The sequence below is a fragment of the Mesocricetus auratus genome, unplaced genomic scaffold, assembly GCF_017639785.1.
Source record: "Mesocricetus auratus isolate SY011 unplaced genomic scaffold, BCM_Maur_2.0 Super-Scaffold_100010, whole genome shotgun sequence".
Taxonomy (NCBI): domain Eukaryota; kingdom Metazoa; phylum Chordata; class Mammalia; order Rodentia; family Cricetidae; genus Mesocricetus; species Mesocricetus auratus.
The window spans coordinates 45,592,232-45,617,171 of NW_024429194.1; the positions used below are offsets into that span (position 1 = coordinate 45,592,232).

The 24,940-nt window shown below is 38.1% G+C and overlaps 1 protein-coding gene across 2 annotated transcripts in view; it reads right to left on the reverse strand.

Annotated features, from left to right (window-relative positions):
- Positions 1-24,940, reverse strand: part of Pard3b (par-3 family cell polarity regulator beta) — a 953,942-nt gene that overhangs the window by 438,308 nt on the left and 490,694 nt on the right. For both annotated transcript variants that reach the window (XM_013113796.3, XM_005070579.4), the window contains 4 exons: positions 23,686-23,811; positions 21,964-22,322; positions 19,302-19,441; positions 16,967-17,095 (listed from right to left, as the gene is read on the reverse strand). In XM_013113796.3, coding sequence (XP_012969250.1) covers positions 16,967-17,095; positions 19,302-19,441; positions 21,964-22,322; positions 23,686-23,811 — 754 coding nt within the window. The remainder of the gene's footprint in view (positions 1-16,966; positions 17,096-19,301; positions 19,442-21,963; positions 22,323-23,685; positions 23,812-24,940) is intronic.

The following is a 24,940-nucleotide window of genomic DNA, read 5'->3' on the forward strand; positions in this document are numbered from 1 at the left end:
TAGCTTTTTGTCTTTATTTTCCTCTCAAGCAGGACACACAGGACTTGGCTTCTGTTGTAGAAGTGCACAAATAATACTGACACGTTATTAACTTTGCCACCATGAAAAAAATTACTTATTTATTTACTATCATACCCAGTTATGCAGCTAGAGACAAGGCTCGATCTACAGTCCTTGCAGCTCTTGTGACACAGAGAGTAAGTCACTGTTATGGAGAGAAAGCCAAGGCCAACAAATCAGCAGTCTTCATTTTTGTTTAATTTCTTTGCATGCCTACACACCACATCAAATTATCTAGTTAATAATTGCATTAATGTTTATTTATATAATTTATTTACAATCTGTCTAGTACAAAGAGGAACTGAGCAGCCCTGTGTTTGTGATTACACTGAAAATATCGGCCAAATTTTCAGCAAGTCACTAGAGTTGAATAGATACATTATTCTAATAGAACAATCCAGAAACCAACAATTTTTTATCATTAAAGATGACTTAAACCTTAATGAAGAATATTTACAATACAGTCATTTTCTTTACTTGGAATGGAAACAAGCTTGAAATAACTTGTGGCTGTGGACATGACACAGTAAGTCTTCATTAGAATACACAATGAATACTTAATTCTTTTTGTAAACTTGAACAATTCTTTTTTGGTTTTTTTTTTTCAAAAGAAATAATAGTAAATTTCGTGTCGACTTTAGTTTCCCTATAATACTCCATGGTACTCCAAAACACACCAGCCAATATGGAATAATTTGCATTCTGATGAAGGAACTGTACTGAACAATATTTAGGGAAATTCACCAACATTCCAGCTCAGAGAAGAAAATGAAGGAAAAGAAAAAGGACTACATGTCCTACATGCTGGCTATGGAAGTGAAGTTCCTTACAGTGGCCATAGTAGCAGTGACATCAAGGGAGAACTGAAGGAAGGGCTCCCTCTGCACCTATTACTATGGCAACTAGTGCTGTCATGGCAGAGGGTCAAAGACGTAGCCATGTGAAATATAACTGTTGGCAATTTGCTAGCTCTCCACTTACTTAGGAGATGGCACTCTGAGGGTCAAATGTTCCCTAGGCATGCAGAAATGTGGAACAAAAACATAGGCAGGGCAGGACTCTGGCTGCCCATTCATATATACAGATCATTCATAATTCAGGTCCTGTCTGAACTGAGTGTCAGGCCAAGACTTCATGCACAGAAATTCAGAGAGTAGCATTTGGAAGAAGAATCTCGGGAGACCATTTAGTTCAATCTCCTTTTATAGATAAGAATGATCTCTTGTTTGTTTACTGTAAATTATTTCTAGTTAATGATTTTGGTATTTATTGGCTTAAGATGAATGGATATAATTCAATTCTGATGTCCTCATGCCAGTTCAGAGTGTGATTGTCTCAAAGAATAAATCTCAAAGGTTGGAGAAGAAAGTGATAAACATGTCTATTTAGGGACAGTGGTGGCTCACATAGTGAGAGGGTGTTAGCTATGTCAAGAATGCTTATGGTTAAAATGTTGTTAAAGAACAGCATAGGATAAAGGGGCAAGTTTTATCAACTTTGTATTTCTAGAAGTTTATTTGCACAAAGAAAGCACCTAAAATTATTTTTAATAGAATTAAGATGATAAATCTCAATGAGTAATTCAAATCTACATACTTAGACGCCTTCCTACTCCTGACTAATATTCCTTTGGCACGTGGAAAAGCGTATAATCCAATCTTGTTAACATGATATAGTAGACTGTAATCATACTAGACACCAGCGAATGACCTCTTTGAGACATGACTTTGGAGCTATCATTTTCACCTACTCTGAGAATCTGTTTTCCTATGCCTGACCCCTTTTCTGGTCTTCAGATTTGTTCTGTCTAAGAGAGTAAGGCAGAAATCTCACTAGGCAACTTCTTAGTTCTTTCTTGTGGCTGTGACAAAATAATCCAACAGAAGTCACTTGGAGAGAAGCAGTGTATCTTGGCTCACAGTATGAGGTTACAGTCTATCATGTCTGGAAGTTAATGGTGGTAGGAGTTTGATGTAGCTGGTCACACTGCATTCAGAAGGAGTGGAGAGTGATGAATGCAGGTGCTCAGGTCACATCCTCCTTTTTACTCAGTACAAGACCCCTGGTCACTGAAGGATGCTGCCCACATTGAAGGTGGGTCTTCTGACCTTAATTAACCTAAACAACATAATCCCTCATAACTATGTCCTGAGGCTTGTTCCTTTGGTAACTCTAGATCTTGTCAAGTTGATAATCAATGTCAACTCTCACACCACTGTAGACTTTAGAGCCTCCAAGAATGTTACTGTAGGATTTGCTTACTCTCTCGGAAGAAGAAACAAGGTAGCTGGAAGCAAGGGACAGACATGAAAGAGAGGTCATCATGAAAGGCTTTCCAGCCTGGCAAATAGCACTGCTGAATGCAGTTGCATGACAAAGTCTTTATAAAACTACCCAAAGGACCCCTCATGCTGCCCAAAGAGCCATAAGAAGAAGCCAATCATTAGTTTAAGACTTTGATAACTCTGAACATAGAACATTCAGAAAAAGGTATCTACTGGGCATCAAATTCACATTGACAGGCTTTATATGTTGTTCTTAGAAAAAGTAGCATAGCAGCAAATTTTATTCATGCAGCTGTGTAAGTAGCCAACAAGACTACCAGCACAACTGAAGTGAAGAGTTTCTTGCTGTTGTGCTTCATACTTCAGTTTTCCTCCTCTGCTTGTGGCTCATGCTTTGCCACTTCCCAAAAGCTTTTCTCTCCTTAGTCTTTGAAGCTATCCATGGCCTACCCTGTGCCCTGTCTGTTAAATGTAACCTTTCATGATTTGAAAATCCTTTGACTTTGGCAGTTCCTTGACCTTTAAATGACTTTGCTTGCTTGTTTTCTTCCTTCCTTCCTTCCTTTCTTTCTTTCTTTCTTTCTTTCTTTCTTTCTTTCTTTCTTTCTTTCTTTCTGGAACTTCTTCATTGTTGATCTCTCAAATTCTACTTGGAATTTGTGTAACTATTTTGCTTCTGTTAGCTTTCCTCACAGTTGACAGGTGTGTTCAGATTCACTTCTTCAACAGAGCTTAGCATGTTGCCTAATGGAGTTCAGGATCATTGTTTAGGATGGTTTTGAATATCCAGTGCATGGCAGAGTATTATTAAATATAGATATTGGATAACTATTCAGTAAACATTTTATAAGCTAAATGGGGAATCATAGTAGTTTGGACAGTACCATTGCACAACTGGGTCCCATTATCTCAAGAGGAAATTGGAAGCTCAAGAAGATAGCCTTCACGAATATCAATTTCTATTTGAGCATCATAAAAGAAAAGTATGGAGTGAAGATAATGATGAATTTGATATTGTAATTGGATGTTTTGGGCATCTTGTCCTTCTTTCTTTACATGTTAAATTGAGTGTATTTATTTTCTTTCTCCGGCATCTAAAGATTAAAGAATACAGCTACTGGGAATGAGGACAAGCAAAGGGTTACCCTAAGGTCAGGCTGATGGTTGGTACCTCACCCAAGGATGCAAAGGCAGATAGTTCCATGATCCAGCACCACTGGCTCCCATATTCACTGTCCAGGTTAGGGTTTCTATTGCCGTGATGAAACAACATGACCAAAAACAAGTTGGGAAGGAAAGAGTTTATTAGGGTTATACTTCTGCATCATAGTCCATCACTGAAGAAAATCAGAGCAGGAATTCAACAGGGCAGAAACCTGGAGGCACGAGCTGATATTGAGGCCACGGGGACTGCTTACTGACTCACACAGGAGACTTGTTCAGTCTACTTTATTATAGGTCCAGGGCAGCTCCACCCACAATGAGCTTAGCTCTCCCTTATCAACCACTAATTAAGAAAATGCCCTAAAAACCAGCTTTTCACCTGATCTCATTGAGGTGTTGTCTCAGTTGAGGTTCTCTTCTCTCCAATGACTCTAGCTTGTGTCAAGTTGACATAAAACTAGCCATCACAGAAACTCAACAAAGAGCCAGCCAGAGAGAGTCCATAACCAGGAAATGGACACCCAACAAGACGCTGTCCTGCGTGGTGAGTGTTTTCCTTGTCTGGCTTTCATCACTTCTGGCACTGTACTGTAACGTACTCTAACTTTGCCTCTGCAGTGCTGGGAATGTAAGCCAGGGCCTTGTCCATCCTAGACAAGTACTCAACCAACTGAACCCTTAGCTACATCCCCTGTCCTGAGACAAATATATTAAGTAACTGAAGGACAACACAGACAGTAGTATTTGCATCCAAAATCAAAAAAAAGAAATAAAGGAAGAAAGAAAGAAAAAGAAAAAGAAAGAAAGAAAGAAAGAATAGGAGTGAGGAAGGGAAAGGAGAGGAAGAAAAACTATCAGAAAATTGAAATAACATCTCAAGCTGCTAAACAATCCTTCCTCAGGCCCTGAGCCTTTAAGAAATGTAAAGAATTAATTACCGAAAGAGTAGGTGATAAAAGTCCTTCACATAACTCAATAAGTGGCCAAGAAACATAATTGAACTCCTTTATAATTGGATATCCTGCCATCCAGGGCAGACTTTAAGAAGGGTAAACTTAAAGAGACATAACAATATTAAATGTTCTTTTGTCTTTTTTAACGTTTGTGATAAAACACCCTTTTCAAAAAGAACTAGGAATTCAGTGGCACCTCACTTAGGCAGCAACAATAGGTGAACGGTATATGAATTGTACATGGGTGTCTTGATTTAAATAATTATAATATCTTAAAGAAAAATGCATCTTATCCTCTGCGATGTTTTATTATATCTGACAAGTTCAGAGAAAGGGCATCTATCTACTGTTGCATTATGCGTCCCGTGTCTGCACACTCATTAAAAATAATGAGAACATATTTAAAAGTCATTGCCCAGAGAATCTTCAGGGACAGGGCATGGGAAGAGGTAAGTGGCAACAGATTGTTATCTAAGTGTCTATCTTTGCTTTATCAGACCTTAGGAAAGAAAGCCAGTGATCTTAAGTGGATAGTCTCTACTGGTAAAGATCACACATTCTCCTGGGGAATGCAGCCGATGAAGCATGTTGAGAAATCTCTAAGTATGTTTTCCAAACGAAATCAACTGCACTGGCAGCTTCACATATGTGTTGTTTACTCAGAAACAGCTGGAAAAGTCAACCATGATCAATTAAGACCACACACTCCTCCCCTAATTGTCAAATAGCCTCTATATAATGAACACATTTTCTTATCTTACGTCAAATCTACCTTCATGAGCACACTGATCACAGACCATGGAGGCAATTAAGGAAATCAAGTTCATCCCCAGAGTTCTGCATCCAACTTCTCATGCAGCTGCTTCATAGCAACAGCTGGTATAAATTACTGGTAACATTTGGCTAACTAGATGACAAGGGGGACATAAGAGGTGGTTGGTCAATACATTACTTTTTTTTTTTTGGAGCTGTTTAAATATGTATTTTAGGAAATTTCTGTTCCTTTTCTAGGCTCATGAAACCTAATCACAGTGGCAGGAGCCACTAACAAGACATAACATCTTGCATTATGGAAGTAGACCTGAAACTCACAGGTCTTCCTTGTTAGCTTCGCAAGAACATGTAATTAGGCCCCTGAAGTGCCTTGAGATCTTCACAGCCCAAGGTACACCCACTTCCACCACCTACAACTGTCAACAAAACCAGCCTGGGATGAAAACCTCTAAGCATTTGCATTCTGACACCCAGAAGCCATGGACCAGGTACAATGGCTGGCTGGCTCTTTCTGCAGCTGTCTCAATGAGGCCCAACCAGAGCATTTACCACCATCTATTTTATCAAGGCTAGAGTTTGCTGCCAGGATTCTGGAACATCCTTTTATGTATAACAGCTTCCCAGAGAGTAGCAAAAGGCTACTAATCCCTCAGCCTTGTGATTGTCGAGAGCATTCAAAAGGCTGACAGAGATGAACCCCAGAGCCAAATGAAAGGAAGTAGAACATTTCTTTCTATGAAGGGAAATCTTACTTAAGAATAGTTTTGCTTTGGTAAAGAGTATGTGCTTGAGGGGTGTAGGTAATAATACAGCCTGAGGTAGTTGGAGTGTCTGTGCAGTGAGGCAAAACTGTGTCCTCAAATGAACTTTTTAGAAAGATCCCCAAATTTACCATCAGATACCTATTCATAATTGGGCATGCATCTGATTAACATCAGATGTATTACGGGAAGGGCCACATGAAACAGAAAAACAATTGTAAAACTTAATCCATCAATCAAAACCAAGAAGCATCCTCATTACATCCTTTAGTAATCAAAGCTCCTCTTTCTCTTGAACCTCACAAAAAGAAGTGCTGTAACAGGGCCCTTTAGTATTTTCACTTCTGTGGCCGTAACTCCCCCCTTTCTACTGCTTTAATTTAAATGTGACTTCTTGGCTACTTTCGCAAACCTGTGTAGGTTTTTGTCCCAATTTCTTGAATGAGGAAACAAGAACCTGACATCATCTGACTCTGACCACTGTTCATGAAATAGCAGTGGAATATGGTGGCTACATAGGGGCAATTGGAAGTCCCTTACTCTGCAGCATCTAATAAAGGGGATAAGAGGGACAGGGAAAATTAAATAGAACAGACGCCCAAAAGCCCATAGTCCCCAAAACATTTGCCTACAGCTTGTCTCGAAGTCTACAAGTTACAAGGTGGCATGTGACAAATTCTGAGCCCAATCAAATTGAGTGTGGAAATTTAAACACACAATCGAGTTGGGCTTGAAGAAGTCAAGTACAATTGAGTTTGCCTAAATGGATCAGGTGTAATTGAGTTGGGTAACTGGATTGTACTAACCACTGGCCCTTTGCCAGAATGAGGGGCACGTGGCCAAAAAGGCACAACTCAATTGGGCTTGGGATTTTCACAGAATATTTTTCACTGAACGTGAAATTGTTCACAGAATACAGAAATAAGATATGAACTTTGGTTGTTGAAACTCACCAGCTACATCTGCTCGGTTCGCCTAACCAATTTGGTTCTTTATCATAAAGCTACTTTCCAACTATTCTCTAACTTGAGTAAACATCAAAATCCTCAGGACGGTGTGGCAAACAAAACTCTACAGCCAAATTCTTAGAGTCCGGCTCAGTAGGTCTGTAGGGAAACAGACTCTGCCTGTCTATTCCATCCCTGATGATTACCAATACTGCAGGCCCTGAGGCTACTCTTGAGAACCATTATAAAAAACTACTGTAGCTACTGATAGTGCATTTAAAATATCTATGACATTACTGAATATAACAATACTCTCATGTCTTCATGAGTAAACTTTACAACTGTGTTGTGTAAGTATCTTTATAACTTACAGAGATAGTCATTTATATTAAATAACTGCCTAATTCATAATATCCTATGCTACTTCTGTAATTAGTGATTGCTTCTGTTCAAAAATCCAAGGCTATCCTTGCATATGTCCTGATTTGTTTTAAAACTGTCCATCACAGGTACGATTGTGGAATGCACATTATAAGCATCACCAAGGTGGGCGTTGGTGGAACACACCTTTAATCCCAGCACTTGGGAGGCAGAGGCAGGCCTCTGTGAGTTCAAGGACAGCCTGGTCTACAGAGCTATTTCCAGGACAGCCTCCAAAACAATACAGAGAAACCCTGTCTCGAAAAAAAGAAGCATCACCAGCTTTAGTAATACGTGGCATTCATGTACTCAGACTAAAAACACTGAAGTGGGCTGTAGGCACAGGAAATGCCAACAGGGGTGAGCATTATTTGGCATTCAGTGCACACGGCAGCTGTGCTTGGTTAATTCTTACATCAATCCTTCAAGCTACATGATGTTTTTATTCTCACTCAACAAATTTAGAAACACAGGCACCAAAAGGTTGGGTATTATCACAAAGTCTGACGATACATCTAGTCCATAAGACTCCAAAATACAGATTCTAATGGTCCTTTCTCTACAATTCTCAAAGTCTGATGGAGAAATGTACTTTTACAGGAGGTTCATAGCAAGTAACCCAACATCTCTTTGACTTTTCCAAATGATACTACTTCTCCTGTTAGCTCAATGCTTAAGAAAATGTCCAGTTGGGGTGTCTAAAATCTGCTTGATCTATTTGGTACTTGCCAATCTCTGATTAACTGAAGACAGTGTACCCTTCCATCCTCTTGCTTTGTATTTTGAAATCTCATGTGTCATCAAGACCCATCTCAAACTTTTCAGGCTCAAAAGTTCTTCTTCATCTAGAACATTCCTGGAATCCCATAACACTTGATTTGTATTATTTGCTTCACTGGCAACACTTTTTTATGGACTTGGTTGATCTATGGTCCTTGAATAGAAGAATGCATTGCACTCAACTCTGGAGTTCAATCAATCAAGTCACACACACAAATTGACATGGAAGTAGGAGGGTGACCTGGAAAGAAGTGATTTGTTAGGAGCTTGAAGAGGAGAAGAAGGGATAATGGAAGAATTTTGATTAAGGATCATTATATATGTATGAAATTATAGAAGAAAATCCAATTAAAAAAACCCAACACATATTAGCTGAACAGAAATTCAGCAAGACGGAAATGAAAAAGTTGCAGAAAGCTTAAGTGGAAACTGTCATCCAGAACTCCATCTTAAATCACTTAGAGATTTTATTGTGACAATCTATATACAATGCAACAATGTATTTTTGCATGATAATTTTAACTGCAAACCAAAATTCTTGTACTTTGGCTTATAGAAAAAAAATTGAAATTATCCTCCAATTTCTGCTACTTATCCACAAACAGCCTCTCTAACATCCCTTCTTCTTTAAGTACCTTGGTTAATTAAGCATGGAGTCATTTGAATCAAATAGCCAAGGGGAATAAAATAATATATCAGTTAAATGAGGTTCATCTAAGGTTTCATACCAAAATTCTTCTATGATTTATGATGTTAAATAATTTGACATTTGAAGATCCCATTTTTTCCCCATCTAATAATAAGCTAAGTAAACCCTGAAGGATTTGGAGCCACATCTCCTTTACTAAGATGAAGTCACAGGAGCAGGTACCCATGATAGAATCAAAATGCTAAGCCTAGTAACCATTAAAGGAGCCTCCATACATGTGCACACAACTTGCGTTTCCTAAAAGCAATATTACTAAGTGAAGGTCAAACCAGCATGACAAACATGGCTGGGTTTTGGTTCTCAATCATGCAGTCCGGGAGAAACTTGCTTGAAATACAGCTAATCCCACTTGCACAGGGCAGCGTTTAATAGCAGCCGAACATGGCAGGTAGAAATTATAAACACATTTGAAATTTTCTCAGCTCATTTTACCCACCAGGGTTGCTGTGATTTTCAGGATAATTTAAAGACAAGGCAGCAAGTCAGAAAATGAAATGTTAAAGAGATTAACAAAGAAAGGGCAGAATGTTCTTTCCTCACTAATAAATGAAGGAAGACATGCAAATACATGACACAGAAAATAACTCATCTCTTTGTCTTCCTCTCCCCCCTGTCTCTCCCTCCATCTTTTCCTTCCTCCCTTCCTCCCTCTCCCCCTCTCTCCCGCTTCTCTCCCCTCCTCACAAACCTAGACTTACCTGGGAATATAGCACCTCAGTTAAGGTATTGGTTGCTAAGTGATGAAGGATGGCTCATCTTACTGTGGATGGTGCTAAGGTCAGGGCTATATAAAAAGATGACTGAGCTAGCCAGTAAGCCGTAAACCTTGGTAGTTTGTGCTGCAAGCTCTTGCCTTGTCTTCTCTAGGTGACAGACAATAACCTTTAAGTTAAAAGTGAACCCTTTCTTACTTGTGCTGGTTTTGATCACTGTTTTGTCACAGCAATAGGGAAGCAAATAAGCCAGCATTGAATAGAAACTCTTTGGTTCTTCAGTGTCTTTTCTAAATGCAAGGATCCCCTGTCTTACTCTTTGTATAAGTAAAGGTATGAAAAAAGGATTTCACATGGCAAGGGTAAGAAAAGAACAGGAGGCCACATCTTTCACAGGGCAACCCACAGCCAATGGAGCAACACAGCACTCATTCTGAGGAGGCTTGCAGGCATAGCAGTTTCCTTGTCCATTCTATCACCAACATCAATCCCAAAGGATCTTAGCAAAAAATGTTCTTTATGTGGATGCTTCTTAAATCTACACCTACTTCACAAGGGGGTCTAGATTCTGGAAAACATACATTTTGAAGCAGTTGTTTCAGTAAGGATACTAGAAACAGCTAACTCCTTGTGATGTTGATACACAAATTCCTTTTATTTGGTTGTCACCACAGCTTGAAACAAACAGAAAGGCTGGCTATCCATGGCAAAAACCTCAGGACACTAAATGGTCACTCAGGAGGAAGGCAGGGAGGTACACACATATGTTCAGCAGGGTACTCTCGGATGTGAGGTTAGGAGAAATGATCAGGAAATGAATGGTTGGTTGAGACATTTGGAATGAAAGAGGGTCACATCTAAGAGACATTCGTATACTTGTACTTCCTGTAGACATGCTGACCATATGCTCCTTTGGCTGAAAGCATTAAAACTCTCCAAGAAGCTAAAGATAACAAAGTAAGGACAACTTAGCTCCAGAGACACACCAGGCACTGCTGTTCAGGAGGGTGAGCGTGCTTGTGAAGCAGCCAGGATTAGCAAAGAAGAGAGCACCTTCCTTATTGCAGGAAAAAATAAACAGAGTTTATTTGCTTCAAAGGAGACAGAAAAGACAAAAGCAGGAAGGGCTGTCCTTTCTCTGTCCCTTAGGCTCTCAATGGAAAGTCAAGTGTGTACATCAATCATGTTAAGGAAGAACAGATAAAAGTGACACCACCTTCTACTTGAGAAAAGAAAGCACAAAGTTGCATCCAACACACTGATCCTCATTTTACTCTGTCACAGAGTCCAGTGCATGCTTTTTGATCAAGTAATTCCTGCTGAGAGAGCCTTATGCATATAAACATGACCTCTTTTTAACCTACTGTAGGGTACTTGCTTCTTAGTGCTCAAGACAACCTATTGGGTTGGGGTAAAACAAAAAACAAACAGACAAATAAACAAATAAAAAAACTAAACAACAAAACCCCATTTATTTCTCTCAAATACTGATTGTGGGTTCTTATGATGTAGGTACATCTAGCCTCCCAAATCTTTTCTTTGCTATGATTATATATGCATGCCATATTTGGATACTTTATTGTCAGATATTGAGAATCTAGGTGTTTGCCAGAGAGTTGTATGAGAATTAATGATAACCATATGCCCTCCATATTCTGTATAAGATAAAAACAAATGAGAACAAATAATTTATTTACATTTATAATCCCATAGTTGCACAATTAATTTAATATGTTCTCTGGTGGACTCAGTCTATGATGTCATTCTGGAATAGAAATCAAATTTCACTAAAGTCTATTAAGCAACAACAAAATAATACACAGAGACTGTCTTACTTATAGAGTTGATAGGCTATAAAATTGTGTTTGGTATTCATTATTTGGGATCCCAGAATACATTTTAAAATAGCAAATTAGAAAGTTACATTGTTCAAAAGGGGTTGTTAGTCTTAACCAAGCATCTGGCAATTGTATCTAGAGTGGAATATTATATTCACACCACTACCTAGGAAGGGATGCACTACAAGAAATAATTGGAACTTATGGTATTGAGAACTTACAAATGGCCAAAGATGATTCCAAGAGCCTTGTTTGGATGTATCATCTCCTTTAACCCTCACAAAAAAGTCACCCAGTTCATGAAGATAACCCTGAGAGTCACTGCTGGAGAGATCCCAGTGACACAGAAAAGTTGATAGAGAAACGGAGTTGGAGGAGTGGGTGCCAGAGACCACTCCCGGTATTTAGAGATGTTGGGTCTCTTCAGTTCTTTGGGGGAAACTTAGATGTCTTATGTAACTATGTAAAATGGTTAAAATCATTTTAATTTAGAAATTGAGAGGTAAGCTTACTTGGGTGTTAAGAATTCCCTTAATTAGGTATAATTCCAAGTGCGATTTTCTTTAAATAAAAAATATCTTCTGAGTTGTGAACTCAAAATTACATAACTCTTTCTTTCTTGCCTAGGGGAAGATGAAGGAAGGTTTCTAGAAGATGGGGATTAGCCTTGGAGTCAGGAATTCCAGAGGACATATGGGAGGAAGCTGAAGGAGTTACTAGATAGAGATGGAGGCTTCTGAAGGTTTAAGCAGCCAGTGAGACTTTGCCAATTGGGTTCTGTTACGAAAAGGGACCAATGGCTGGAATGTCTCTCTTTAATGTCGAGCTTTATTCCTTCCAGAATCAGAGTTCAAGGAGAGGTCAAAGGTTCTTTCTTTCTTTTCTGAGATATGCACATTGTCTCCCTGAGGTTTTATGATCAATTTTGTCTCTGTCATTCAGGGGATTGGAAAATAAGGAAATAGACTTCTAGTGTTTGTACACACAGTAACTCTTTTTATTGTTTCTTTTCACTTTGACCCTCCTAGAGGAACCCGAGGGTAAACAAAAGATTGAAGAGAGGCCTCTATATTTCAGAGGACAATATTGGGACTTCAGGTTTCTTTATCATCTCTCTTGGGAAGAATAAGGACCTGTCTGAGAGATGAGGTAGCGTTACAGGTTCTGCCTTTGAAAATGGTGGTCATGGAGCAGAGTAGAGAAAATGAAGTAAGGTACATGTCCTTATAGCTTATACTGTCCATGCTGCCCCCTTCTTTTTTATTATTTCACTGTAGATCTTCACATAGTGTGTAATGGGGGTAAGGGGACAATGAACAGGACAATGGGAAAGAAATAGCAATATGGAAAGGAAATTCCATGTCAAAAAAAATACTTGTAGGGAAGAAGGGAGGACCTGTCAGTAATATAAGGAGCATTACTGCGGAAGATCAGGGATTCAGTAAGGCTATACTCAGATATGTGAAAAACACAGTAATAGTTAAAGTGCAGAGAAACAGGTGTGTGTGTGTGTGTGTGTGTGTGTGTGTGTGTGTGTGTGTGTGTGTGTGTGTGTGATATTAGTTGGCTGTTTGGTTGGTTGGTTGGCTCTCTTTCCTTCAAGTGGCCCTGTAGACAGAACTCGGGTCATCAGGCAGTCAGTGTCTTTCCCTGCTAAACCATCTCATGGGGCCAACATTCTTCAACAGCTTAAACTGGATTTAAGTATTCTGAGTAATTCATTTCTGCCTTGTGCATTTTCATGGTTGAGAAGTTCTTATAACTTTACCCTCTCCCAATTATTTGCTTTGGGACAAGCTCAATACAAGTAAAAATGAGTTTGAATTACTTTTGTACTCCTAGAATCTACAACTTTGTACTGAGAAGGTAGTAGGTCATTTGCTGAATTGATGGGTAAGTTGATTAATGGTTTCAGGAAAGGCAGTAAGTTCATTTTCCAACACACCTCACATATCATATTTGATAACAATTATCCTAAACTGCCCCTTTAGTAGCCACTACTCCCCCAGCTCAACCTCTTAGATTGCTCACTTAACTCTGGCAACCTATCCTGCTGCTTATATAAGCCCTTGTCAGTTCCTTACAGATTCAGAGGAAATAGGAATTCAAAACAAGAGGTAACCAGGATTCCTGAGACCAGCATCTTTTTCTTGTTGTTCTTAGGAATAAAAGGCCTTTTAAACGTTCTGTAATCATTCTAAAAGCCAAGTGTTTCAATAAATAAATGTTCTCATTGTTACCAAATATAAAATTTTAGTTGTGTTTCTTCCCAGTTATTTTTCAAGCCTTTAACTTTAATATAATTAGATAATTTCCCATATAATATTTTGTGGCCTACCTCTTACTTAGCATTATACTATAGATTTTCTCAAATGACAAACAATTTTTCATTAATACCATTTATGTAGTGATTATATTTCACTGGAGAAATATATAGTTATTTATTTAACTAATAGCTTGTAGTTGTGCAAATCAAACATGAGTGAAGAAGTCAATGCATGTGAATTTTTGTACATTTTTGATTACCAATTAAAAATTACCAAATGAGTAGTTTCTGGGTGGGCAGAGATTCACTTTGAATGAATTGAAATTCTCTTAGGACATCTTTCTCGGAGCTCAGAACAGGTTGAATTCCTGTGTGGAGTGTAAATGCAGTGTTCTGCAGATCCCTTCATGAACTTCATGTCCTCTCTGAACACTTAAGCATATTTTTATTTCTATTATTTTAGTTTTTCTCTTTAAAGTAATATTTTCTTCATTCTTTAAGAATCTATATTTAAATTAATTTTCTATATTTTATTATAAAAATAAGCAAATAATATATCATATACCATAATTAACCAGACCCAAAGTTTATACAGCTTAATAAATACTGATAAAGTTAGAAAAGACATTCAAAATAACTAGAAGTTCACATTAAATTTTACACTCTTGGTATCAAATATATCTTATACATCTATCCACTACCAAAATCAAAACAAAATAAAACCACAAATCTATGACAGACTCAAAACTAAAAAACAAATAATAAATTAACTTTTTATCTTTTTCATGACTCCTGTCCCCCTGACTAAAGGGAAAGTTTTATACAATATAGTTGAATCTACCTCAATGCCTAACTATCTACCTTCCTGTCTTCTTTTTTTCCTTTCTTTTCTTTCTTCAAAACCCCACTAACTCCAATTTCTGTTGCCCAAATACTCTTGGGTATAAGGCCAACCCTTGGATCATGATTGTCCTACCATGTTCACAACCTTAAAGAGAACTTATGTTCCTTTTCCAAGAAGTTATCAATTGCCAACCGTTATTTTGGCTAGGGGTAAAATGTCCTGCCCATGTCCCCCCTCCCTGATGGAATTTTGTCTGGCATGAGCCTGTACAGGTCATTGTGCATGCTGTCATGACTGTTGTGAGTTCATAACACTGTTTTATTACACACTGGAATCACCCATTGCTTCTGGCTCTTTAAATTTTCCATTCCCCCCTCTTCCACAATGACCTTTGAGCTTTGTGGGGAGGTGTGACAGATGTTCCTTCTGGGGTTTGGGACTCTGAAGTCTCTTATTCTTAACAAATTGACCAGATGTAGCTCTCTGTGCTCATCATCATCTACTACAAGGAGCAGCTTCTTGATGAGAATTGAAAGATGCACTCATCTAGGGGTAGAGCTGTAAATCCTTAGGAGTTGGTTTAATACTATGTCCATTTAGTAGAATAAGAGTTGTAAATTCTCCCCTAGGATCTACAGCCTATGTAAACACAGGTTCTAGCAGTGCCAAGTATGGATTCCTTCTTGTGGATCAGAATTTAACCCAATCAGAAAGTGCTTGATTACTCCTAAACCATTCACCAGTAAGAATATTTTGCAAGGTCATTCATTATTGCAGGTCATGGTATCACAGATACAGGTAAGACTAATAATAACTTTTCTCCTCTGGCAGCATGCAGAACACTTTCCATCACTAAGGAAGCTAGGCAGTACTCATTCCAGGTTAGTACCAAATTGATTTCTCCATGTTTTACCACTCAAGTATATGGTATCTTCAGAAATAGTATCTTACTGCTAAGTTCTGGAAGTTAACCCAAAGTAATGGCAATACTGTATAACGTTTGTGGGTCTGTGCAGGCCCAATAGCCAATAACTCCTACAGTCAGAATGACTAATATTAAAAAAAAGACAATATATGGTGGTATGTATATGGGGGAAATGTGGATACTTATTCCTAGCTTCTGAGAGTGAAAACTGCTGCAACTACACTGAATTTAGTGTGGAGGTTCCTTTAAAAAATAGAAATATATCTATCACATGATCCAGCTATATTACTCTTGGGTATATACACAAAGGACTCTAATAATAAGGACTCTCTATATCCTACTAGAGAGATACTGGCTCATCTCTGTAAATTGCTGCTCTATTCACAATACACAGAATATGTAAACAGCCTAGATGTCCATCAACTGTTGAATAGATAATGAACATGAGACAATTTATAAAACGGAACATTGTTCATCTGTTAAGAAAAACAAAATTATGAAATTTACAGGTAAATGAATGGAACTTATAAATAAATACACATATCATACACCACCATCCTGAATGAGGTGATCCATAAAGACAAATGTCATGTTTCCTTTCATATGAACATCTTAACTTTAAATTTTTAGCTTTGCATGTTTCCTTTAGAAAACCCACAGTGGTCAAAAAAGTATTAAAGGACCACGAAGTAGTTGTGTGTGTGTGTGTGTGTGTGTGTGTGTGTGTGTGTGTGCGTGTGTGTGTGTGAGATCAGGAATGTTTTCAAGGGAAGAGGGATATAATACAGTGTGTAAGGGATGGATGGCGGATAATAAAACTGAAATGGTTAAACTGGGTGGATTTAGAAGGGTTGAGGAGGAAGAATGAGGAGAGATAACTAACTCTTAAGACCTTTGGAGAAAGTCATACGTAAACCTACTAATGTAGAAGCATCCTAAAATATATACATATAAAGTTTAAATGGAGTTATCCCCCTATGGAAAAATAATGCTCGTAGTAGGTCTATGTGCTAGCAAATAAATGGCCCAGTCCTGGAAATGGATTACTTCTTTTGAAGTTATTTTTTCTCTTATTTGTTAACTCTTAATTTTAAAACAGTTGTAGATTTAAAGAAAAATGTAATGATAGAATTCCATTTTTTTTGCATATACCTCACCCAGTTTCCCCAGTGACCAATGTCTCCCATTAAGTTGGTATTTGGAATACTCATTAAAGGAGGTCTACAAACTATGTTGCTCATCTAGTTCACAATGCAAGCTCAAATGTATATTTTACTCAATTGCTTGGATATCTATTTGTTATCAGAATCTATTTGACTTGGTGCTCTCGAGGCCCTGTGTACATATACATTCCCTCAGTGTATCAGTAGTCCTATAAGTGTGAAACTCCAAATAGAATAACACACTCACACCCAATGTTTGTTCTGAACACAACCCAAGTTTAACATCAGTACTCACTAGTATGAGTTCCAGATGGACAATAACCACAGAACTAAAAGCTCAGGAAGACAGAGGTTTGAACATTACCAGCTCTCGGGGCAGGAAGCTCCCATCTTGGCGGGCAATAACCAGTGACACTGTTTCTCCCTGCTTGGTGCTCCTCAGCATGACCACAAGCTCTTCCTGAGTTCTCCCTGTGACATCTCTGCCATTTACCTAGTGACAGAACCATATACATAGCCACAGTCAGAATATTTCCCATTGCCTCCCTTGTCCCTTTTATTTGAGACAGGTCTTGCTGAAGTTGCCCAGGGTATTGTTGTATAGCCAAGGCTGTCCCTGAACTCAGATCTTTCTGGCAGAGCTATTGAATGCTGGGATTATAGACATGTACCACCATGAACATCTCCTATTTCTTTTTAGGTTTTATTTTGTGAGTTAAGTATGCAACAAATGGATTCATGAATTCAATGAAACTCTGAAAAGATGAGAGCAAGCACATGGTCAAACATATGAATTTTCAATAATAAAATGGTCACCATAATTTTGATATGAGACAAACTCAACCAATAAATTATTTTACAGTTGGAATTTTTCCTAAGTCACTGCATTTTTCTAAGAGGAAAAATCAGACTAAAAATAGTCAGAAATTAATTCATCAAACAGATATGAAGTGGAATGCAATGTACCAGACAGAAGTGAACTATTTATCATATGGCAAATTACAAATATTTTGGTGTAATCCCAAATACTCCTTTTGCCTAGAAAAGTGTTATCAACGGTTATCATAGGTTATTTGAAACAAGCCTCAGAGCTTCTCTTGTCAGTTGGAGCATTCTTTCTGATCTAGAACTCCAAAATATACATTCTCAGTGGTACATATTTGAAAGCAATTTTCAATAACATGGGAGATTTAAAACCAGTCAGTCTCAACCAAGATTCTCTCATTGTTTACTGTTCAAAGCTCATTATTGAGATGATGATGCTATTGGACAGTAATCAGTGGGAGAAACAAGCCTTATAAATGGGTATTTAAATGCTTCTCTATGCAAAACCAGCTCAGCATCCTTATTCCTGCCTTAGTGTAGGCGATACTGACTTGGATATAACAGTGTCGATAGGAGATCCCTCAAAGTTTGGAAGACACTACTACAGAGACTTGCATGAGAGTATGAAATGGATAGCTCCAACTAAGTATTTAATAAACTCCTAGCTTAACTCATACCACAGGTGAAAGAAAGAATGAAATAGGAAAATGTTAGTATTTGGTCTCACATCCCTGATCTTGGAGACATCTACAGTTAGGCTTCTCATTAACTAGTTTTATAATTGAAGTCATTATCTTGTCTATAAGTACTAATTTCCAATATATGTTTCATTAGAAATTAAACATTTATATCTAGCTAGCCTTCCATATCTGTGAATTTAATAGCAGAAATTTAATCTACTTCAGATAAAACATAGTGGCTAAGTTGTATGTATACTGGACACTGACAAACCTTTTTGTTATCATCTAAAAAAGACATACTGTTTAAGTAGCATTTGGATTGTATTAGATATCATATATCATCTAGGTGACAATTTTTTCTCTTATTTATTGAGATTATAATTATATTTCACCTTCCCTTTCCTCCTTCCAAACCTTCCCCTTCTCATATATCCTGCCTTGCCTCTTTTTTCATTGATTGCTGTTATATGCATGGTGTGTGTGTGTGTGTGTCTAAATACAACCTGCTTAGTCTGTACAAAGTGACAATTTAAAGTTATCACTTATATGCAAATACAATGCCATGTTAGAAGTTTTGGAGGGTATTGGGACCAAAAAGAGACAACAAGTGACTGTCCTAATAATCAAAACCCGAAATCAGATATAGGAGTTAATGATGAAAGATCAGAGAAGCAGAGCGGCCAGCCACTAGTTCTTACCTCTACTAAATCCTCAGACCAAAGGGATGATCCTGCCCCTATGAGTCCTCAGATTGAATGAATGATCCTATCTCTAGGAATCTTCAGACTGAATGGCTGCTCTTTTGTCTCCTCCTGCCTTATATTCCTCTCTCCGCCCAGCCACATCCCTTCCTAGTACTGGTATTAAAGGTGTGTGACTCCCAAGTACTGGGATTAAAGGTGTGAGCCACCACCACCTAGCTCTGTTTTTCTTTAAGACTGGATCAGTCTCATGTAGCCAAGGGTAGTCTTGAACTCACAGAGATCCATCTGCTTCTGCCTCCCAAGTGCTGGGATTAAAGGTGTGTACCACCACTGCCTCCATGGCTAACTAGTGGTTTTAGCTCCATACTCTGTTCTTCAGGCAAGCTTTATTTGTTAGATCGCAAACAAAAGATCACCACAACATGTCTATATGTTTATTTACTTAAATATAAAGAAATATTTTACTGAAGACATTAACTTCAATTCTTACCTCCAAAATTCTGTCTCCTGATTGTAGGCGGCCATCCTTTATTGCTGCTCCCTTTGGTAAGATGTTCTTTACAAAAATGGGACCAGGACCATGTATAGAAGAGTCTCTGGTTACCACAGTGAAACCAAGTCCTTCAGGGCCTAGCAGAAAGATATATTGTCTCCCTAAGAACTGGTTATGTTACATTCACTCCTTTAGTAAACTCTACCTGGTTTACATTAAAGCAGATCAAGTAAATTATTTACATTTCAGGAGATTTTACATAGCCTTTAGTTTTCCTGTTTTAAATAAGGATGACAGTTCTGAACAGGCAATGATAACATCAAAGTGGAGTTAGGATCCAATATATACACAGGACACTTTTGTTTATTCAGGTTCTAGAAGACAATGAATGCCATCCATGTGTCCATAGTACCAATTCCTTAGTAATTTACCTCCTGACTTCATCTTTCCTCCCAAGCCTATGATCTCCTCCAAGGGAGTTTTGTGGGTCTCTCAATCAAACGAGTAGCTTGTGGCTCAACCCTCTGCATGGGTTCTGATGCTTTATTGCTATAGCCACTGTCTTGTCCCCAGAGGGTCTTGCTGTTCCTTCCCAGTTGCCTTAAATCTCCAACGTCTCCCTTCTACTCTCACTAAAGATATATGCAGATTTCTTAACTGTAAACAATCTTGAAGCTTCCATCACAAGTGAAGTCTGCTGTGCCTCTGGCCTGTAACATACCGGGATGTGGCAGAACCTTGAGGGGATGGCGCTAGAGGAAGTATGTTAGGGACATATGGCATGTCATTAGAGATATGCCACAGAAGGAGCTATGGCCCCCTCATCCCTCATGGTTCTCTTTCTTTGTTTCTGGGCTGCTAGAAAGTGAGATTCTTGCTCTATCATACATTCTCATCATGTCCCATTGCTTTCCTATAGGTTCAAAGCAATCTATCAACAAGCTCTGGGCTGAAACTTCCAAAATTTGAGCTCCCAAACCTCCTACTATTTCATAGCTCTTGTTATAGTTTTAGAAAGTTGATAGACACATTCCTGTGACCATCGCCAGGAATTCTTCCATGCTTGGCCTTATTTCTTATCAATCTTTGATACTTTCTAATTATCATTTCCATAAATTAGTTCTCCCTTGATTTTTAACATTTTTATTTTTATCTCTCTCTCTCATTGTACCAGGTCTGTCACCCTAGAATTCAAACCACTGTCCTCCCACACAAACACAGATGATGCTCAAGGATCTGTATTTGGAGTTTCTCTTCTTCTCATTACCGCCTCTCTCAGCTCCTTGATTCATTATCATCACCTTCTGGAACAGAGCCAGCGTCTGTTTGGTTCACTTGTCCTCGCTCCTCTCACCTCTCACCTCTTCATCTCTCTGTGTCTCCACATATCTCTCTCTTTCCTGAATGTAACTATGAACATTTCAAACTTTGCCGTATTTATCTCTCTTCAAACCATATCCTGCCATTATCAAATATCCGGATCTACTTAAAATTCTAATTTCAAACAATGACATTTCCAGTATGCAAATTTGCCCTGGCTGAAAACCTCAGCAAAAACTGTAATTTTTCTTTCTTCCTTCCTACAACCATTTATCTATTAAGGCATGCCTATTATGGTTTCACATGTGGACAGAGGCAATGCACCCTTGTTGTTTGACTCCCCTCTCCAGGATATCTTCTCGTGACCCTGTGATTGATTCATCTTTCTTATCTCAAAGTACCTAACTCATATACATGGGTAGGTTATTGGTATACAACGATGCATTTGGACATGACTTATCTGTAATGCATTTAAAAATAAGGACATCAACCTCTGTGCCTTCTTTTCAACTCACTTTATTCCCAAGATAATATTTGTTATAAGTGAATAAAATTTTGATTGAGAAATCTTTATAGAATAATTTATATATCTATGTGTTCTTTTTGAAATTTACAAATAATTTTTAAAAGTTTCCTGGTAGTCATTAAATTATTAATTTGGTGAAAAAAAACCTTTGAATTGGCTTGAAAAACCACAGGATTTTAGAAACTTACAATGGGAGGAAAATAAGGCATAAGTAGGGAGTGCACAGGAACACAACAGAGCATGTGTATAATAATGCTGCACCAATATGTATGTGCACATGTGACCAGGATACTTGCTCTGTGCTGGACGTTGACAAAAAGTTGAAAACGATTAAGAAAGGTTGCATGCAGCTTTGAAATTTGGACTATCTTCAAGAAACATATCTCTTGTCTTTCTGAAGACTGAACCTTTCACTGATGTAAAAAACATTCCAGAGAGCCTGAGGCCCTAATGTTGAACTGGCCTAAAGGATGTTTTTTAAAGCAATCACTGACTTATGCTCCAAACGAAGACAATCAGCCTCCATGACTACTCAGTATTGAGCTGTCACAAAATCTGCTTGGCTTTTATAAAGTCTGCACCGATTCTCTCCATTCCTCATGATTCTCTTGTTTCAAATACTATAAACTTCATGGAAGAAAAGAAGAAAGTACTACAGTTAAAAAAATTAAGTTATCCAAGTATACACTCAAATGTATTCTTTGATACAATTAAATAAAAAGAGACTTAACTACATTAACCTTAATGAATTTCTCTTAACCAGTTTTACATGGTACAATAATAGGATGCTATTAAGCACAATTTAATGATTACCTTTCTTTAGGTCAATCTTAATTTTTTTTGCATTTTTCTTGCTGCCAAACCCCATGAGAGGGGAGAGTGAGGGAGACGAAGCTTTTCTTCCTAGTCTTGGAACTCGGGGGCTCTTGCTTTGCTGCGGGGAAGTTGACTCATCTGCTTCAGGACTGTTTGTTCCTGCCAGATTTACTGCCTTTAATCCTGGTTTCCCACGGGTAGGAGGTGGAACCTTTGTTCTCGAAGCTCCATCACTGTTGCCAAAAATGTTTAGTGGTCCAATGACTGATTTTTCATACTGCTCACGGTTTTGAGGCAGAAGCACATGGAGGACCACACTGGGGGATTTCATTGCCTGGCGGAAGACATCCTGGGCCCTTTAAAGAGTGAATAAATGAGAATGATACTGAGTTCTGGCGTACGACTTTCTAAGGTATGCAACCTCATCGTACAGGAGGCACTGGGTTTATCACTGCACTGTGACTCTGTTAACTAGTTCTCTCTCACTGCCCACAAAGGTGCCTTCACACTAGGTACACATGCACAATGAATGTGTAGAATCCTCTCGTTTTCTTAACAACTATATAAAGCAAATATAATTCGCTTATATTTAACAAACCCAAGTGGAAGCTCAGACTGACTAAAGAACTTAACTGACAACTCCCAGCTTTCAAGTGTGTCTAAGTAGGAAAATCTAACTAGAATTAATGATTGAAGCACACAATTAAAGCAAATTTAAATGCTTCTTTTTAAAAATCAGATGACTAATCGATTATTCTTACTTGACTCTAAGTTAGTGTTTTATGACTCAGTTTTTACTTTGGTAAAACAGAGCATCAAGCTCCCTAGCCTTTGCAAAACAGGGTAGCAAAAATATGCAAATAACGTAATTATTAATAATTATTCTAATTCTGTCCAATAATAGCTGAATATAATAAATTGTTTTAGGAAGACATCATTTCATTCCATGCCTTAGTAGCAGCCAGTGCTACACGCCTTTTTCACTGGCAGCCACCAACCCCCAATATTGACAAGTAGTGACCAGAGAGATGCTGTTTTATGAGCAGTTTGACTCAGTAGCAAGATAGGCTACTGATTATTAATGAAGATTATCACTACTATGTTCCTAACTTAGAAGCCCTCAAAATGGCAATGCCTATCAATGTATGTGCATATATATAGATATATATAGCTAGATGCAGCTGGATTTTCCATATTATAATTCCTGTGTAGAAACATATTCCCTGTAATATTTTTCACATTCAGAAGTATAATTTCTTGAGGTAGAGCATCTTAAATGTACTTTTTTTTACAATTTGTTTCAGTTATTCATTGAGTCCTCATATATATCACCCGCAGATTTTACAGTTTAAGGAAGACTGAATCAAGGATGTTAATTAATAAGTTGAATTAATTGTCTGTGAAAAGGGCCAGTAAATACCAGTCTAACTGACCCATAGCCTAAGAAAAACAAACCCTTTCATTCATGGGTGCCCCAGAAAGACGGGAAGGCAGGAAGGCTTGTTGCATTCTGAGTCTCAACTTCTGTAGACATCAGGCACATGTGTTGGCCACCTCTGAGTGTCAAGACATAAAATGCATTCAGAAATGGATGGTCAGGGGTCACTTAAAGGGACCTGGCTTGACATTCCACCTATGATTTTGGTCATAATGAGCTCAATAATGATTATAAATATTAAAGAGATCAATAAAGTAAATAAACAATGAAAAGATGCTTACTGAGCAAAAGTTTTGTCCAGGAGTTCCACATTGTTGATTTTTACAATGCATTCATTCTCCTGAAACAGCCCCTCCTGTTTGCACCGGCTATTTTCTTCAATGCCTCGGATGAAGAGTCCTAGGATCCTAGAAACATTTATTTTGAGATAAAACTTCTGAGAACCAATGTGCTCATTATTTCTCCTCTTGCAGCTATTCAGAAATAAGTATTGGTTTTTGTTTACTAAATAGATTATGCTTCCATTTGGCTAAATGGGTCATCTTTCAAATACACATACATGCACGTGCACACACGGGCACACACACACACAAACACACACCCCACATACAGGCACACATACCCACAGGTGCACACATGCACATGCACACACTTTTACCTGAAGACAAATATCCATATCATAAATAACAATCCATTTACACGTTTGCCATGATCTTAGGAAAGACCAGTAGGGCTCAATAGAGACTATACCATGCACGACCAGCAGCTTGAGTGGAGGCATCACGGTTGACAGTAAGGAAACCTGCCTGAGTGGCAAGGTAGAAACTTGGTGCTGGTGATGTGAGAGGATCAGACCCTGGCAGCATGTTTTAGTTTTATTACATGTTTTAGTCATTTGCATATTAAAAAGGAAGCAAATATCAAAGATCAGGGCCAGCCTCAGATTCAGAGAGGATACCCAGGGGCTTCCAGAGCTTTGGACTTTAATTCAGTGTCAGAAGGGAGAAGGGACTAAAAAATTAAATAAAATAAAAAGGAAACTATAGTAAATGGTAGTTACATTTCCTATATAATTCTTCCACATCCATGGAGTATATAGGATCCCCTTTGGGTACCAAATTCTGTGGATGCTCAAATCCTTTATGAAAAATGCCATACTATTTGTATCCCCCTGTGCATTTTAATTATCTCTAAATTACCCACAAAATCCAATGCAATGTAAATGCTATGTAAATTGCTAATGTAATGTGTAGGGGATAATAACATAAAAAAGTCTGTATGCATTCAGTACAGATAGAAGATTTTATTGATATCTTCAGATTTCAGTTGGTGGGACCTGCTGTGATTGGAAATTTTATGGACACAGATTCTCAAAATTACATGCAGGCTGTATATGCACATGTGTACATGTGAATTCACAATGCGATCTTTATCACTTTCATAAATCCAAAACTAAATCTACCACAAGAAATGGAACCTCTACTGATTTTAGCCATTTCTCACTTTGGTGATGTCCTTTTTCTTTGTGGCATACAC